The following is an 18011-nucleotide window of genomic DNA, read 5'->3' as shown; positions in this document are numbered from 1 at the left end:
GTTTCCCCTCTCATTTCCTTCCAGTGAAGACAATCTCACTAAGACATCCTCTCTCATCTCTTCTTGATCATCTCTGAAATCATGCTCTTCTTGCTTGGGCAAGCTCCCAGTTTGATCCTCTGCCTTGGAGACCCACAGATTTCATGCCCAGGTGTCACCTGCTGTAGGGCCTTTCATTAACACCTGTGAAAAATGGAGAGGATGCAACCTTAAAAGTCCCTGAGGTATCTCCTCTTAGTCTTAACACATTGTTTGCAAAGCCTAAAAACTTTTTTTAAAGTCCTTTCTTCCAGAGGACTGAATGTATTCACACTGGAAAAGTGAGAAAATAAACATGTTTATACATTTATTATCTACAATATAAGGCACAAATTTAAACAGCAAAGAATAAGAAATCTTTGGCTGACCAACAATATCAACATTTGCTGGGGGTGACACATAACATCCTTCATTTCCCCCCCCTATGTACAAATAACCCTCCAGCTGTAAAACACTGTACACAAACTTCTCTATACAACCAACAACAATTAAAAATGACAGTATTTTACAACTAGTTATCACTGACATCACCTGGAATGGCTACAGCACAGTTTCCCAAAAACACAGAACAGTTCAAAGAGCTGGGAAAGCCAGCACAAATGGAGCTGGGCCGCTCTGCTCAGCGGGGCTGACATATGGCAGTAGTACCCCATCCAAGTCTTGCTTGGGCTGGAGGGAGACAATGACTCCTCCAGACCTTCCCTCCAGGAAAACGAACATCTCTTGAGTTCAACACAATTGGTGAGAATTTGGTTTATTTGAGCTGTTGCCTAAATGAGAGTTGCCTACCCACCGTCTCTAACAGTTTCCTGTATGTGACCATGAATCTGGGGCAGCATCAAGTGTCAAGCCAGCTTTGGATAGCAGAAACTGGAGAGACTGCGGTCTCCTCAAGGAGGAGTGCTGTACTCTAGCTGACTTGGAGAAATCGAGCTGAACCACTACCAAACATAACTAAGAGCTGATCCATGCTGATCCAGCACTGTTTCTCCTGGATGCCTCACTGCCAGCACACAACTTACTGGAGAGTTTCAGCAAAATAAATATTACAGCTGGTAACAAAATGCTTAGGAACTTTTAAGCACCTGGGTACCCTTATTTCTTGGATAAAAAGTGATGCAATTAAAAATTCACCAATATTTTACTTGTATTCCCTTGGTTTGTCTTTCTCCTGCCCCATTCCTACCACAGATGCTTGAGGAAGGGCCACAAAAGTGGATCAGTGGTGATGTCACACGCGGTCCCGGCTTTTATGCAAACAATTACAACGTTTAAATTAACTTTAGAGGGGAAAAAAATTATCTTACAAGGCATATATTAAGCTGCATAACATCTTCCAAGGGTTTTACACCTTTGGTTTCACAATGCAAAGCTGCTAATACTTGGAACATACAGTTTGCTTCCTGCACAACCTACCTACCACTACTTTGTTTAACAAGTGCGAAACTCAGAAAGAGGGTGACAACAACATACGTCTAATTCTAGGTACACGCAAAAATAAGTGCATAGCTTTAACATAGCTGTTTTGTTCTTTTTAAAAATAAAAGGTATCAGCCAGGCAGTATTGAGCACAAGGCTCTGGCCTGTGGAGGCTTTGAGTTCACAAGGACTTCAGTTTTTGGCAAAAGCAGAGTTTAAAATACCTGGTGCTCTCAACAGTCAAGGGCTCTGATTTGTCACCTACGGGAAGAGGTGACCTCGAGCCAGCCCTGAGTGCACGATTACTTCTAGCACACATCACTTTTCCACTCTGGGCAGCTTCACATTAGATCCCATCGCTCTTTTTCCCAAAGCCAAGCTCTCCTTAAAGTGCACCACAAGGCTCAGAAACTGCAAAGCCAATACAGAAATGCCTTACAGAGGAAAATTTCCCCATCGGCATGTGCAGTGCACCAAGCCATGAGTAACACAGTGGGTGAGCTGGCTGCCTCTTACTGAATTCAGGGACAAAGCTGAAAATAAGAAATGTTCCACCCTGGGTAAAATAAGGTGAAAAGAAACCGCAGCTCTGCACACAAAACACATGATGCTCATGTACTGCTTTGCAGTTAAACCCTTCCCTGCCTGCTCCTGCACTCCTTAATGTCTAGTCCCACCTCAGCTTGAACAGCAGGTTTGTATGCTCAAAGAAGCTAAGATTTGGCTATAAGAATTGAAAGTAAAGAAAAATCTTGTTCTTACCACAAATACACTGATTCTTCCAATATGATAAACCAATGCCCAAAAAGAGGTATCTTCTGATCTCACATGTGAACCCAGCTTAACTCCTCTAAAAACAAACCCATGCAGCTCCCCTCTGAAGGAACTCCGTAACACACAGCCCTTTAGGGAGCTGCTGGGATCCTCCCCCAACTTTCCCTCCTGAAACTTTCCTATGGTTACAACAGGGTTTGCTTCAGCAGGGTCCCCCCTCCCCCTTCTACATTCATCCACCAGGAGAATTCCAGCCAACAACTGCTCCTATCAAAAAAAGAAGTCTCAGCAAGCTCTGAGGTTTCAAGACATGAATATTTGTACTGTAAATTCAGCTCCAAGAGAAACATTTGTCCTGCCAGGAAAGAGGCACCTGACCTGCCTGCCCAGGAAAGCCACACCAATGCCACTTCAAATACTTACAAGAACCTGCCATGTACATCTACAGACCAATTATTCACAAAAATCAAGAAGTGAAATTTGTGAGACTGAAACCTTTGAAATGCATTGATACTGAGGAAGATGCAAGTTTTTCCTGGATTATTCAGAAACTCTCTGGCCTCCGAAGAGACAGCTTTTCACTCCCTGTCCTGGTTGCAGAGGCAGGAAAACAGAGCAGCAGCATGCAACCAGTCTGTAACTTCACTACTTTCTCTTTACAGCAGAAAACATAGTTTCCTTTTTCCTCAACACTCCCCTTCTCACACCACTTTCCATTTTCAACGATCCTTTCTGTTCAGAAAATGTCACACGTTCATTTCATCACTTCTCTTCAGTGCTCTTGACTTCTCGCCTGGTGAAAAGTCTCAACGTATCAGACTCTAGCTTCAATTTGGGAATAAACTTTGTCTTTTTTCAGACTCTCAGGGTTCGTTTTCAAGGTTGACACACTGAGGACCATCTTGGGCCTGGCTGTACACACACAAAATCCCAGAGATGCTGTCCTCTGCTCAGATGAGGACTTCCATCATGTCTGTGTCTGGAAACTCAGGCTTGTGGAGCAGGCTGCTCACTCTGCCTTTGCTGTCAGGCAGCTTCCCGTGGCTGGAGTTCTCTGCAATGGAAAGAAGGGAAAGTTGGTCTTCAGTCCAAATTCAAGTTGTTCAAAACAAATATCAACCCGTTCCTTGAAGGTGGGGCATGTATTACCTGTACAACTTACATACTGAAAGCCATACTTGTTCAGGACACGAAGAATGTGTGCTGCGGAATTCCCTGCACAATGACAGCGGGTGTGTCGGTGTGCACAGACCCCAAGATGGTATTTAAGAGATACACACCAAAGAACCTCTTTAGATAAAACTAGAATGGTCTGGGTTGGAAAGGATGCTAAAGACCATCTAGTTCTGTCATAGTCAGCCCTTTTAATTATACATAGCATGTTTTTAGAGGGAAAACTTGCTTTTGAGAGGAGATGAATGTGTAAGAAGCAGGCTTTTTCAAAATAATGTGCATAAAATAAATGTCTCCTTTGCTAGGGCTGCAAACCAGCAGTTTCCACCTTTCAAAGATAACTAAAATTGTACTTCTTCATCCCCCCTAAAAAAAAGATCTCCACTTTCTCCTTACAATTCCCCCCAGCTTTCCTTTAAAAATTAGGGAGAAAATGGCGTTTTAATTAACCATGGTTTCAATTGAAAAAAAAGAGAAGAGTTTGAGTATGCGAGCAGGTGTGGAGTGTTTTCAAGGTGTGAAACTCTACAATTTTGTATCTAGCAGCATAAATAATTGCAAATTCTGCCTGCCACAGACAAATGGAGCTTTACAGAAGCTGCCGAGCACAAAGCTCTGCAAAGCCACTCTGGGCAGCCCTAGAAAGTTCTCTCTCTACAATTTTAGTTTCCCTGAAGAAACCTCCACCATACCTTACAAACTGTGGCAGCACCACATACCCACACCTTGCCCCCATTAATACTGATGTGTCTCTGGGGATTGCTGATAGCCCCAGGGGTGCTGACATTTTGCACTGACAGGGATCTGGCAGAGCTCACCCAGTTTCTCGCTGGCCACTCGTGTCCCCAGGGGCCGTGGGGCTGGGCTGTGTGATGGGGTGGTACCCAGGCGTCCCCGGCCGGGAAAGGAGGCGGTGGCAGGCCAGAAGAGCTCAGCGGTTTTGTCTGTCTGGGTGCTGCTGTCTTTGCTGCCCGTCTTTGCATGGGAGGCTGCCGGCACTGGGATGGGCATGCAAGACAAGGAGGGCAGAGGCGGAGGCAGAGAGGGGCCTGATGGGTGGTCATGGTGCTCCTTTCCCAAGAGCAGCCCTGAAAACACATACAGGTCAGTCACATCCTGGCTCAAATGCATGTGCTGTCCCTTGTCCAACCCCGGAGGAAGAGGATGCCATGGGGAATGGCTCCAGTCATTTAGTTCGGCTTAGCTTTTCCCCTTGATGCTGCTTTTCCTGGTATCCACATGGTACTTTCCTACAAAACAGCTTTTGGAAAGCACCTTCCCTTCCCTGTCTCCCCTTCTGCACATCCATCCCAGTGACACTCCTGACACAGCCTTGTACACGTCCACACCCCATTCCTATGTGGCCCCAAACAACAGGCAGTCCTGCACTGATTTTCCCATTTATCTGCCACATCACATCATGCTATCCTCTCTAAGGGATCCTCACCCTCTTGATTAACTTTATTCAGGCTTTATTTCTAGCCCAAATTCACTCCCATAACGTTGCAAACATTATGCGCTTGTATCTGGGAGGTCTTCCCTCAACTATGGCTTTCTATAATCAGTGCAGAGTGATTTAATATGATGAAAAATGTAATTAAGATACAATGCAAGGTTAAAGAATAACTGTTTTTTGACTTAAGCACAAGGACACACATTGTGCCCACGGAAAGTGCTCTGGAAATGAGCTGTCAGGGCAATGTGTGCCAAGGCACTTTGGCTAAGCTCAAGCAGAAGGATTAGCATTAAGTGATGGATGAACCAAAGCTTAAGCAAAAGCTGAACTCACCTATGCTTCCCTTCCAGAGCTTTTCTTCCTTCCTCTCCTCAGCTATCTGGTTGCTGGTGAGCGAGGTCTGGCGCGAATGCGCGCCTGCAGCAGCGGCGATGGAGGGCACGGACCGAGCCGGTCGCAGGCTGGCACTGTCAGCTTTGCCAGGATCCTTTCGTGACCGCTGCTGAAGGACCTTGATCATGGCATCCTTCTCAATTATTTTGGCATGGAGATTCTTTATTCTGCCAAAACATGAATGCTCTGCTTACAGGAATGGAAAAAACATTCATATGGGCAGGTCTCCACACCTGGAGGCAGCAGGGAGGTCCCCAGGCAGATGCCCTGTTGCTCTGTCCTCTCTGGTTTTGGATACTTGGGCAAGACAGCTCCTGGCAATTCCTCCAAGGATAACCATGCACCTCAAAACAGACAGCATTTCTAGCTATTCAGCCAAAACTCCTTTGCAAGGTTAACTGCACTCATCTATGCTATGGTTTCTCTAACCCAGCAGGAGCAGTGGGCAGTATCCTGACCAGGCTGCACATTTCAACCTTTACAATATAAACACATAGACAATTTTCAAGCCTGTAATACACTGGGGCCAAATCTGGAAACTATGCTTTGGCAGACTGAGTTAACCCCAGGATTCAGGTCTGTTGTCAGCTGGAGTAAAGATCTGCTGAAGTGAGTTCCTTTTGGTTTCTCTAAGAGGTGGTCTGGGCTCTTCCTTCTCCCTCACTGCTGCAAAAACAATCAGCACATGGTGTTCAGAGCTGAGCAAAGCTTGCTACTTCTCTCATACAGACCCTGAAGACTCTCAAATCACTAAAAAGAATGGGATTCTCTGAACTCTTCTCCAGGAATGATTAACACCAAATCATACCGAACAACTACAAAACTATATTTTTCAAAAACTTGTACACTTTGACAGTCAAATGACTAGCCTGACTGTGCTGTACAATATATAATACAATGCGGGTGCATTTTGTGAAGCAGTGAAAGCATTTGTTTTCATTACCAAACGTTTAATTAGCAATTTAAACACAAGATGCTAATCTATACTTATGAAGGCAGTGGCAAAACTCCACTACTTCCTTGGAAGCAGGATTAGCTTGCATCTGTGAGTGGAAAACAAAACCCAAACCCAGTAAAAACAATCACTGGTATTTTTCACAAGCAACAAATACACCTTTTTTATAAAAGTGTCTGAAAATTTGTGTCTTTGCGTGCCAGACTACTTTTAATAGTGGAACAGCCTCTGCTTGTGTTGAGTTTGCCACAGAAGGCTTAACAGGAAGGTAGGGAGGAAGTTATCTAATGACAACTCTTTAATCCCTGTTAGAATGCTGGAGAGCAAAACTAAGTGAAGTGAAGCCAAGCCCATCCTTTCCAGGCACGTAGGAAGGAACAGAAGGGCATCCTGGTTTATCTGAACCCAGCCCCAACACCACAACAAGCAGGAATGGCAAGGCATATCCCTTACGTGTACTCCATGTCCTGGCAGCGGCGGTTGGCTTGCACGATCTCCTCCTCCTCCTGCCAGCCCCGCACCTCCAGCGCCGTCTCGCCGTAGCTGCCATTGTGCGAGTGGCTCGGGGCTGAGGCATCCCTGGCAAAGAGGTTCACCACAGTGAGTCAGGCTCCTGAGACTGTGAAGGTGGCTTTTGCAAGTGAAGACTGAAACTTGCAAAGAAAACCCCAAACCCACGTTCAAAGAGCAAGCCAGTGATGGTTGTCCGTCAAGCAGATCACTACTTGTCATCGGGGCATCCTGTTGCAGGCTACTCTTAGCTTGGGTTGGGTCATTAATGCCATTAATTTAACTGGGTTAAAGGAACAGAGAGCATGCTGGAATCACTGGTGACCCACACAGGGATAACAGCCACCCAGGATAGGTTCAGACATCAGAGGGACCCACACACCAGATCCCAAGTCAACAAGACTACATCATGAACGAGTAACAAAGCTCTACACTTTGGAAGTTGAAAAACAGCACAGTAATTGCTGCTTAGACTGGAGTGCAAAAGGAAAGCCCATCCTGAGTCACACATCTAAACGCATTTCAAAGGGAAAATTCACTTTAGGATGTTTTCTGGGGATTTGGTTCCTAAGAAACTGGGGTGAGAAGTTAACTATCTCATCCTCCTGATCACTGGGAAGTGTCACTGCCTTTTGTGCTTTTGGCCACCATGCTTTGACACAGACAAACTGGAAACAGATAGTCCAGACATATGCAATGTGAATGGGAAAGGGTTTTCACCAGGGCATGTCAGGAATGGCTGAGGGGAGGAAGCTAGTTCAGACTATTGAAAATACAACAGGGAATATCTGTCTTCCAAATTTACAAGGCTGTTTAAACATCAACAGCGGTCAGTTGTTCATCCTGTATGCCTGGGAAGGACAAGAATCAGTGGAGGTTATTTGCAGTGAAGAAGTTTAGCTTAGCTATCAGGAAAAACATTTTAGTTTGAAGATTAATGAAGTGGTGAAAAAGGATTATTTAGGCAACAAAATTTCCCTTATTACAGGTTTTTAAAACCAGGTTAAACAACCTTGTTGCAGGCCAGGGGATGGGTGCAGCCATATACCACATCCCTGCTCACTCCACCGGGGGGAGGAGCTGCCTTTCCTGTGCTATGTAATTTGGCACCTTGAGACTGACAGAGGCCATTGCTTCAATCTGATGCCTAGATTTGATAAACTTTTGGACCCGGTCAGAAGGATAAGTCCTATCTCAAGCAACTATGCTGTTTCACTGGCATGACACCCAGGAGAAGTGCATTAACCTTAGCAGTATGACTCAGCAGGGCAAGGCAAGCAACATCCAGCCTTAAGAGAACACCCATTCTTTATTATTTTGTCATGCTCTCCATGGTGAACAGAGCTGCCTGCTTGCAGCCAGGTCATCTTACCTCTCCGTTGCAGCTGTGGCTGCAGCATTCATGGCAAAGTGCCGGATCGTACTCTCCTCCAGATACTTCTGCTCCCACTTGGTCATGTCAGCTTCCAAGGCCAAGATCCTCTCCTCCTTCTCCCGCACCAGCTCCATGAGGGCTGGGGCATTATGCTCTGGAAGGCTGCTTGTCTGGTAGCTGCCCTGCCTCTGCCAGTGGAAACAGTGACAGATATTCATGCCCTGCCGAGCATGGCATGCTGACCCATTTTTCCTCAGTTTTCTGGCACATACAAAGACATCCCCATGTCTTTCGACAGGGGCAGGTGGATAGCCCAAGCTAAACCCCTTAGCTTGCAGGAGAACAGGCGAATTGACCGTATGTGCAACCCTAGCCCATGCTTCCCCAGACCATGCTGACAGAAGCAGGGTTTTGGCAGCTACCCTGGATGTGTAGAGATTTCCTGGGATACCCCAAGCCAAGGGAAAAAGTAGGAAAAAAAGTTGGTAGGAAAAGAGGCAATGAAGCTTTAAAAGATATTCTTCTAGCTGGGACTTCATACCCATAGCTGGGCAGTGCTAAGTATGGACAGGCAGTTATTACCAGAGGGTTTATATATTAAAGCTGAAAGAAAGCACCTAGTGACCTAGTTGCATGTATCCTGTTTAAAGCAGCAGCTGGGAAAATATCCCAGCCTTGCATTTAACCTTGTCCCTTCTGGCACATTAGCTCTCTTGTGCCCTCAGGGGATGCCTTCTGTGGTGTAACAGCTAACTTTCTAACTAGAGGGGCAGAAGATTCCCAGGCACCTGTGGAGTGGCTCCCATGGGATGCTGACAAACAGCAATGGGTGCATAACTCTTTCCACCTATGCTGCAAGAAAACTGCTTGTCCAGGCAGGATTTATTCCACCCAGTTACAGCACTTAATTAAGTCACCTAAGCAGCATGGGTAGCTACCCTGAGCTCCTCTCACTGCTGATAAGGAGCAGAGGCAGAGGGAGACCCAGTCCTTGGCTCAGCAGAGGGATGAGGGCACACTGAGGGGAGAAGCATGAAGCTCTGGGAGAACTCAGTAGAAATAAATTAGTTTTTAAATAAAAAATGCAAGAGATTTGTTATAATCCGTGGTGAACAGTATTGTGCTGAAGAGGAAACCACGTCTCAGGAGCACTGGCTTCTCATTCATGCTGCACCTTGACGTTCCACTGGCAAAGCTGTACCACTGAAACTAGAGATACCAGGAAAGGGCTGCAGCCTTTGCCTCTGGTGCAGTAACAACGTGTTTAGAAGATGCTTTCTGGAAATGCAGTATGGAGTAGCCCTTGGGAACAGCAGCTGTGACTCTGTTCCTGCAAAAATATTGTCAAACCTCTGTCAGGAAGGTAGTATTTTGGAAGTATTGTCCTGATCTATAAATGGTATCTTGGGACATCACGGGAGCTTGTCATCTTCTGAGTCAAAACATCTGCCAGCCCTGCACACTGAGCCTGCAGTGCTGACTGAAAGGGTTTGTTTATTGGTCCTAATTTGTGCGTCAGTGATAAGGAAGATTTGCCATTTGGACTCAGCTACCAGCAAGCCAGGGACAGAAGAGATTCTGGCTCACTGTCTCTTTATGTGCTGGGTCCCTTCTACTCACTCTGGTAAAAATAAGAAAAGAAAATCACCTTTTTTGTCTCTGCAGTGAGAAAATGTTTCAGTAGCTATGATTTTGATTACTCAGGGAAGACAGCTCTGAAGTGAAAAGCTGGGGTATTTTGATATAAAGTGATTCTCTGCAACATTGTGGCTCATAAACAAACAGTATAGATAAAAATAGTAAAAATACCCCGAAGTTTTCTCCCAAAGCTTATAGGTGAGACAAGAAGTTAAGGGTATCTTTCCTCTTAAAACTGACTAGATGGAATGGGTGCAGGCATTTGAAAATTATGTCAACCCAACAACCAATTGCTAATTATGGTACCAAAAAAAAAAAATTTAAAATTAAACAATCTGTAGATTACAGAAGAATTTTCTGCCAAAATGAACAGACATAGCCTGAACTCACAAGACAAGAATTTCAGCAGCAGTCCATCCCTGTTACTTAATATATCAATTTATCTCTGTACCCCAGCCTTAGTTCTAGTTTTACCTTCACTTGAATTTTAATTGTATTTTTCTCAGATGTTCTTTTCTCAAATGGCATTAGCATGTCATATTCTATGTAATTCCTTTGTTAAACTGGAAGAGAGCTCGCTAAGGGGGAACTGAGAAGACCTGAAAACCAAGCCCGTGGTGGACAGGCCAAGAAAGACTTAAAACACTTTTATGGCAGCAAGAAAGAGTAGAAATGAATGGGAAGGGTCTGCAGGGACCAGCAGCAGAGTGATACCTTGGGAAGAGTGCTGGGGGACCTGCCCTGCCCTGGGGCTGCCAGAAGGAAGGGGATGCTCTCAGGTCTGGCTGCCTCATGACTCTGCAAACCCCTGACACTGACCCTGACCGTAGAGCTATTTCCCAATGGCATCCTGCCAGCAGGATCAGCCCCTCTGCTTTCTGGCAACACAAGCTCTGTGTAACAGCTGCTTTGGTGTCCACTAATGGCTTATAAATAAGGAAAGGTTATAGTAGCAGATGCGTGCGATGACAGATACGAGTGAGCGCTTCAAGAGTTCCAAGAGCATCATGCTTTGCTTGTGCTGCTGGTTTTTCCCCAAGGTATAGTTTGATACATTTAGCATATCTGCTCACTCTCCTCCAGGGCCAATGCCCATGTACTTGGCATTTGGTGCAGGCTGCAGCCTAGAAATTCTCCCTGCAACCTCCTCATTTTATTTTTCCTTTTCAAGATGGAAAAGGACTTTGTGACTTAGGGATGAAGGTGTTATAACAAAGGAGTAACTGCACATGAAATACAAGCACAGCAATACCCCTCTAAGGACACAAGGCTGCCGAAAAACAAGGGGACACACACAGAAATTCAAAGCTATACTCCTAGCCCATTCTGGACTGGACGGATATAGAAATAATTTATTGTCTGAAGATGACATCACCTGGCTCCAGATTTGTCATGGGTTGAAGTTTCTGTGAACCACATATATCAAGCTTTGCACAGAACAAATATGGGCCTATATCTTGCTCCTACCAGATCCCACATCATCCCACTTGGCCTTTTCAATGAAACACTGGCTAAGATTTTTGGGGTAAATCTCACATATATCGCACCTTTCCTCTCCTCCTTCTGTGTGGAGCTGGTTTTTGCACAATCTGTCATTGCTAGGGAGAGAAACATGGAAGGACATTTTCACCTGCCTGCTGTTGGGCAAGGGAGCCAGGACATCTCAGCCCAGCAGCATGCAGGGCTCAACTGTATCCAGAGCTCCACAGCAGAACAGCCCCATCCTCTGCTGAAGATCAGGAATAAGAATCATAGAGTGATTTGGCTTGCAAGGGACCTTCAAAGATCATCTAAATCCAGCCCTCCTGTCATGGGCAGGGAAAACTTCACGAGTTCAAAGCCCTATCCAACACTACCTTGAACACTTCCAGTGATCAACGACCCTCTCCAAAGGAACCATTTAGGAGGAAAGCCCAACAACCCGAATCCAAAGACAAGGTGCCACCTGGCAGGGCTGCAAGTGACCATTTCTGTTCAAATCAACACCAAAGGCCCCGTGCTGGAGTCCTGCCCATATCACCCTGTCCTCACCTGCTGCATCCTCAGTGAGTCCAGCTCTCGCTCCAGGCGTGTGCGCAGCCGCCGCTCCATCTGCTCCCTCTTCTCACAGGCCGCCTGCAGCTGTGTCAGCGCCTGCTGCAGCTTTTCCACCTTCTCCACGTAGGCCTGCTTCCTGCGCAGCTGTGGGGCACAGGGGTCAGCAGTCTGGAGGGCACTGTACCCCACCCTGGGCCACTGGGACCCCTGTGCACTTGCAGGCACACACTGGGCTTGAGCATGGCTTTGGTCATTTGCTTCCAAGCGTTTCTCTAGGGAAAGGATGGTGTCTCTTTGATGGGCAGGGAATGTGCTGGGGCACAGCTACTCTTTCTGGAAGGAATGCTGCCCCAGATCTTCTTCCCACTGGGGATCCGCTAACCATGAACCCCCCAGGCCATTTCTAAGCAAGTGTTGTCATGTTGGTGAGTACTCTTTGGGCAAACACAGAGGATGGACCCAGTTAAGAGGAATCCCTATGGGTTTTATTGACTGCTGACACTCAGCACACTGCCTGCACCCAAACAGAGGGGTTCTTTCTTCACTCCTGCATATTTGCTCAGCATAGGTGGAACAAGTGGAGTGCCAGCAGCCAGAAGCACTCCACCTACTCTGTCATGCTCACAGGCTTGTCCATGGTGATCTGTAGATGGGATGTCCTGGCAGCTAAATCCAGGCCCTCTTTACATCTATAATACAATTACTGAAGGGCTAAACATGACACAAGGATTTTGCGATGCAGGGTTTTACAGCCAGAGATTGCTCAAGCAGCATACCCCAAAAGGGGTACGAATTCCTCTTTTGTCACCCTAAATCCATCCATGTCACGGGTGAAGTGAAACACAGGCTTGCTCACAGCAAAAGCATAGCTTGGTCCAAACAAACCTCCCTAATGCCTGGCACCAGCAACTGGCAGAGTGACCTCCTTAGCCCTGCTACAATCTAGGGTAATGCTTACAGCTCCCTGGGCTTTCCCTGAAAATTAAAGAGATTATAAACCCCACTAGTCTCTGGCAGCAGCATGAAGGACTGCATTCCTCAGGAGCTCACGACTTGGCAAGACCCACACAGCAGAGGCTTCTTGCTGAAAGTGCTATTTTGGCAGTAGGAAGGTGTTTGTGTTACCTCCAGCCACATCAGCACGGATAGAGAGGGCTAGGGAGCTCCCCCAGGGTCTCCATTTGGCAGCAGACCTCATCTGCTCTCCCATGTCCTACCAAATGCTGCAGGGTCCATCTGTATCACAGCAGTCAGAACTTGGCTTTGGAGCAGCCCTCTAGGCCCCAGGGTTCACACTCACACACCTCTGCCCTTGTGGGTGAGGCGATGCTCACATACCCACCACTGCCTTCAAAAACAATTTTGCAGGATATATGCAACAAGACAGTTCTCACATTTGTAAGTTCACAGAGAGGTTCTCGAGCCAATTCTGACTTTTCTATTCTGCATGTAGATTCATAAAAAAAAAAAAAGATCACCAATGCATTTAAAACACAAAGTATAAAATGTTGTAATTCAAATTAATTTGGGTTGCCCAGTGAAGCATGGATCCGTAAGGGAGGGATGGCTACTATCAGAGACATGTGACACTAAACTCCAACACTCCACAGACACAGAGACTCCAAAAAACCCCAAAACTGGATGGCAACTGAAGAGGTACCAATCCATCCTCCTGCTGCATAGTAGGATCAACTGTACATAAAACCTGGCACATATCTGTATAAGCTGTTTACAAAATCACCCAGGGTAGGAATTACACGACCTATACCTGAAAACTACTTCACAGCTTATTTCCCTTTACTGCCAGAAAACTTTTACCCTAATGCCTAATCTGGCTTTCTCTTATGCAATTTAAGCAAATTGCTTCTTTTCTGTTTCCAAACTGTGATCTACCAGAGCAAGAAGCATTTAATTAAACAATTCACTTCTTCACTAGATCAGCAAACTTGCCTGAACACTGCCCTTGTCCTGGGGATTAGGAAAATAAAGATGAAGAAGAGCTAAGGCTAAAAGGAGATCATTCAAGCAAATAAATCTGAGTAAAGATGAGTGAGTGGGTCTTGGAAAAATATCTGTGCTAGAAATGTAACTCCAGTTTGAACAATTGAATTCTACAGATATGAGATTTGAATGAAAGACTGTAAGAGATGGAGAATCCACTATCACTCTAAGTAGATTGTTTCAGTGTTAATTACTCTTAACTATTTATTTTCAGCCTGATTTGCTCAGCTTCAGCCTCCAAACATTGTATCTCATTATTTCCTCTTATGTTAAATAGCAATGTTTAATCTCTCTATAGCAATCCCTTCTTCATCCATCCCTGGATCTATCCCTGGATGGATGAAGGGAGACCAGTGGAGGGAGACGGGAGAAGTTGTCTACTTCAACTTCAGCAAGGCTCACAGTGCTGTCTCTCACAACATCCTCATGGGTAAACTCAGGAACCATGGATGAGTGGACAGTGAGGAGGATTAAGAATTGGCTGAACAGCAGATCCCAGGAGGCACAGGGCCTGACTGGAGATTGTCACTAGTGGTGTCCCCCAACGTTCAATATTGGGCCCAGCTTTGTAAACCTATGAATCAATGACTTGAGTGAAGGTGCAGGTGCCTCCTCAACAAGTTGCCTGCAGACACAAAGCTGGGAGGAGTTGCCAATACTCCAGAGGGCTGTGCAGCCCTCCAGAAGGACCTCAACAGGCTGGAGAGATGGGCAGAGAGGAACTTTCTGAAATTCATCAGGGGCAAATGCAGAGCCCTGCACCTGGGAAGAAATAACCCCATACTCCAGTACACAATGGGGGCTGATCTGCTGGAAACCAGCTCTGCAAAGAAGGACCTGAAGGTTCTTTATTATGTGGGTGATTGAGCACTGGAACAGATTGACCAGAGAGGTTGTACAGCCTCCTCCTCAACCAAGAACCATCTGGACACCGTCCTGTGCCATGTGCTCTAGGATGATGCTGCTTGAGCAGGGAGGTTGGACCAGAAGACCCACTGTCGTACCTTCTAATAGTAACCATTCAGTGATTCATGTTCATGTGCACAGACCAAAGCTCAGACAACTTTTCACTTTAATTCTTCCCAGCAAAGATCAGCTTCTGGACCCCAAATAAATTGTACAGCTGCTTTCTGAGCCCTCTCCAATTATTCAGTTTTCTATTCAAAGCATGGAACAGACACATGATTCCAGCAGCCGTCTGCTAAATGACATGAGGTGATAATACCACCTACACATTTTGAATTAAATCCTTCTACTAGCAGGCACTCAGGATAATGCAGATTTATACAGAACTCTATCTTATGTTAATTCAACTTAGCAGCTACTGCTTATTTCTCGAGGCTTGATTTAAAAAGCTGTTAATTACGTGCTGGTGGTAGAAGAAATCTGGGCAGATTTACAAGGCAGTGCATGAGCTGGAGCTCTGTTAACAATAACAACAGTCATTTTGATTTGACTGAAATTGTGTTTTCCTTAATATATTCTGAATTATAGTAAAAATCCCTGGTTTAAAATGAAGGCTTAACACTGCAGCTTATCTTCTGCATGTGTCTAATTAAGATCTAGAAACACTGGAGATTGTTGAAAAGGTGCTCTGATTCAGCCATGAAACAGGACAAAAGGGAAGTGAGTGCCGGAGCTTGGGCACATGCTGGCAGCCTCAGATTAACTGCACTTCACCCAAGCTGCCTGACACTGCCTTGAACAATTAAAACACAGCATCTGGGCTAAAATTCATTTTAACTGACCCTAGAATGAAAAAATAAGTTAAAAGGTAGCAGATCAACATGAGTTTGTCAGGTTGAGGACTCTGATATACTCTGGCAAATACCAAGGCATCACTTTCATGTATGTTACCTCTGAGAACTACCATGCCCCAGGGAGGAATTTACCACCTCCATAACTCCTGCCATGCCCTGGGCAGGTTAGGAGCTGCCTAGAGGGGAACATCTAACCTCTCCTCAGCTCTACCAGTCCAAAATCCAGGATCCAGCAGAGGCACGTTTCTGTTGGATGACTAGACTAAAACCTGACTACTGCCAAGCTCTTAGAGCCCTAAGGCTGCAAACATATTTACTACAACACAGCAGGCACAAGGTAGGTTCTTGAACCACCTGCCTGGAGATCACTGTATAAATGCTTCTGCCTTCACTAGTCTCTACTCAGCAAGTCAGTATTACCTGACAGTATCACACTGACAGTCTGTGGACCAGACACAAGCTAAGCACTATTTCTTCCCATCCCCTGCATGATTCCATGAGTGTAGAAGCAGGCAATGCCACCTAAACCATTCCTTTATTCAGCCCTTTGTAATGAAATGCAAATAGAAAACCTCAGGTTGCATTTTAGCCAAAGAGTGTCAAGTGAATTATGTATAGATTAAAGATATGCTGGCTCCTGCAGCTACCTCAAAGGGACTGCCTCAAATACACCCAGATGGTGAGCAGACTTTAGTCTAACTATCAAAGGAGCAGTTAAACTTAATGAGATCCTCTTCTTGCTGCTGAGTGCATCCATCCAAGGAAATGGAGTTTTTAAAATGTTTCTAAACAGGGAGTCAGAATGGGCCATTGGTCAGGTACAAATCAGCAGTATCTTCAGCACTTATATATAGTACTTTATATCTTCCAGACTCTAAGTAACCATTGGTTAGCCTAACAGGGAGTCTGTCACTGTCATTTTATTGTCAATAAAAAACATTCAAAAATCACAGAGGTTAATTCTCCCTTCATCTTTCCAAGACAATGAATGGCACTTAAGTTAATTGCAAGTATTTGGGAAAGGCTTTCTCTGCTCCCCACAAGACCCCTTGCATCCCCTGCTCCCCTGGCCAGCCCTGGGTGGGGGTGCAGATGGAAAATGAGGCTCTAAAGGGGAACAGAGCTGCCCAAAATCCTGCCAACAGTCTGTGCCAGAGCCTGAACCTCTACCTAATCTGCTAGGGCAGAGGGTCATCAATGGCCTTCCTGTCACCAATGACCTGGCCACTTAGGTAGTAAAGATCACGTTCCTTTTACTTCCCATAAAACATTCTCCCTCTGTTGGTCCCAGGGACAGAAATTTAAGAGGTCTGAAAGGTTAAAAGGGCCTGTTTTGACAGTTTTGCCCGACCTGCTAGAATGCAGATTTTCAACTAATCACTAGATCCACAACTCCTGATTTGAAGGTCCTTAAGGAATAGAATAAATTGAGACTTTCTTCACCAGTAATGGAGAACTGATAATGTCACTCTTAGGTACAGTTAAAACTGAGCATTATTTCCACTATGAATTTGTCTAGTTTCAGTTTCCAACTACTAGGTATTGTTCAGTTTAAAAAGTGCCCTGTGCATGGGATTTCTCTTCTTATCTCAATACCTATTTTCATTATCAGGCTTATATGATTACTTATTGGGATTTTTACACTTGGGTCTCACAGTATGATAGGCTCTCTTCAGCTCTCAAATAAAACCTGTAGCTCTAAATCCTAGTCAGTCAATCTGCTTCCAGCCAGATGAGCCAGATATTTTAAGATGTGAAGTCACCAAGTCCTGCACTGCTGTGTTGCTGTGTCCACTTTAAAAGCTTCCTGGTATTCTTTAGTGAGAAATGGGATGCACTAACACCACATGTCTTTATCACAGTCCCAGGCCAGCAAGTAGTCAGTTTTTTATTCAATTTTTTTGTTAAATCCTACCATTACCTCAGCCACCAGCTAGTTGAAGTTGATATTGTTCCTGGTTACATGTTGAAGGTTTTGCTCTAGACACATCTATGGTGTCCTTTGCTTGCTTGTTTGGCTCAGTATCGTGTAACTACACATTTTCTCTATAAAAGGGCAAGTGCAAGGGAAACAGGAAGACCTATCACCCTATGGGTAGAAGAGAATCAGGACTCTGATGGACAAAGTTCTAACCATGAGCCATGTCTATCCTCAGAGCACAGAAATATTGTCCATGCCTCACCTCCTCTTCCAGCTTGATAACCTTGGCTTGTGCATTGTTTAGGGCCTGGTCAAGAATTTCAATGTGCCTCCGCTGGTCCTCATTGGCTGAACGCACAGCTGCCAGCTCCATCTCCAACTTCTCCTTCTCCTTCAAGTTCTCTTTGTCTGAAAGAAAGACAAGAGCCACTCCATGAGGACAGCTCACAGGCCCCAGGCCACACACCCGAGGTAAGCTGTCACCTCCCTAGAAAAACAAAAATTATGAAAAGCAGCAGCGAGTAGGGCCTTGACAACACAGTGCTGAGACACAGCGGGCA

The 18011-nt window shown here is 45.4% G+C and overlaps 1 protein-coding gene across 1 annotated transcript in view; it reads right to left on the bottom strand.

Annotated features, from left to right (window-relative positions):
- Nucleotides 1–329: 329 nt before the first annotated feature.
- The window catches only part of AMOTL1 (angiomotin like 1), a 54563-nt gene continuing 36881 nt past the window's right edge, over nt 330–18011 (bottom strand). Inside the window, exons 7-13 of the mRNA XM_053935634.1 lie at nt 17714–17859; nt 11764–11913; nt 8092–8282; nt 6663–6788; nt 5195–5421; nt 4224–4493; nt 330–3286 (exon numbers count right to left, since the gene is read on the bottom strand). Of these exons, the coding sequence (XP_053791609.1) occupies nt 3183–3286; nt 4224–4493; nt 5195–5421; nt 6663–6788; nt 8092–8282; nt 11764–11913; nt 17714–17859 (1214 nt within the window). The 3' untranslated portion in view covers nt 330–3182. The remainder of the gene's footprint in view (nt 3287–4223; nt 4494–5194; nt 5422–6662; nt 6789–8091; nt 8283–11763; nt 11914–17713; nt 17860–18011) is intronic.

The sequence above is a fragment of the Vidua chalybeata genome, chromosome 2 (assembly GCF_026979565.1).
Source record: "Vidua chalybeata isolate OUT-0048 chromosome 2, bVidCha1 merged haplotype, whole genome shotgun sequence".
Classification (NCBI taxonomy): domain Eukaryota; kingdom Metazoa; phylum Chordata; class Aves; order Passeriformes; family Viduidae; genus Vidua; species Vidua chalybeata.
This window is presented reverse-complemented; position numbering and strand designations above follow the sequence as displayed.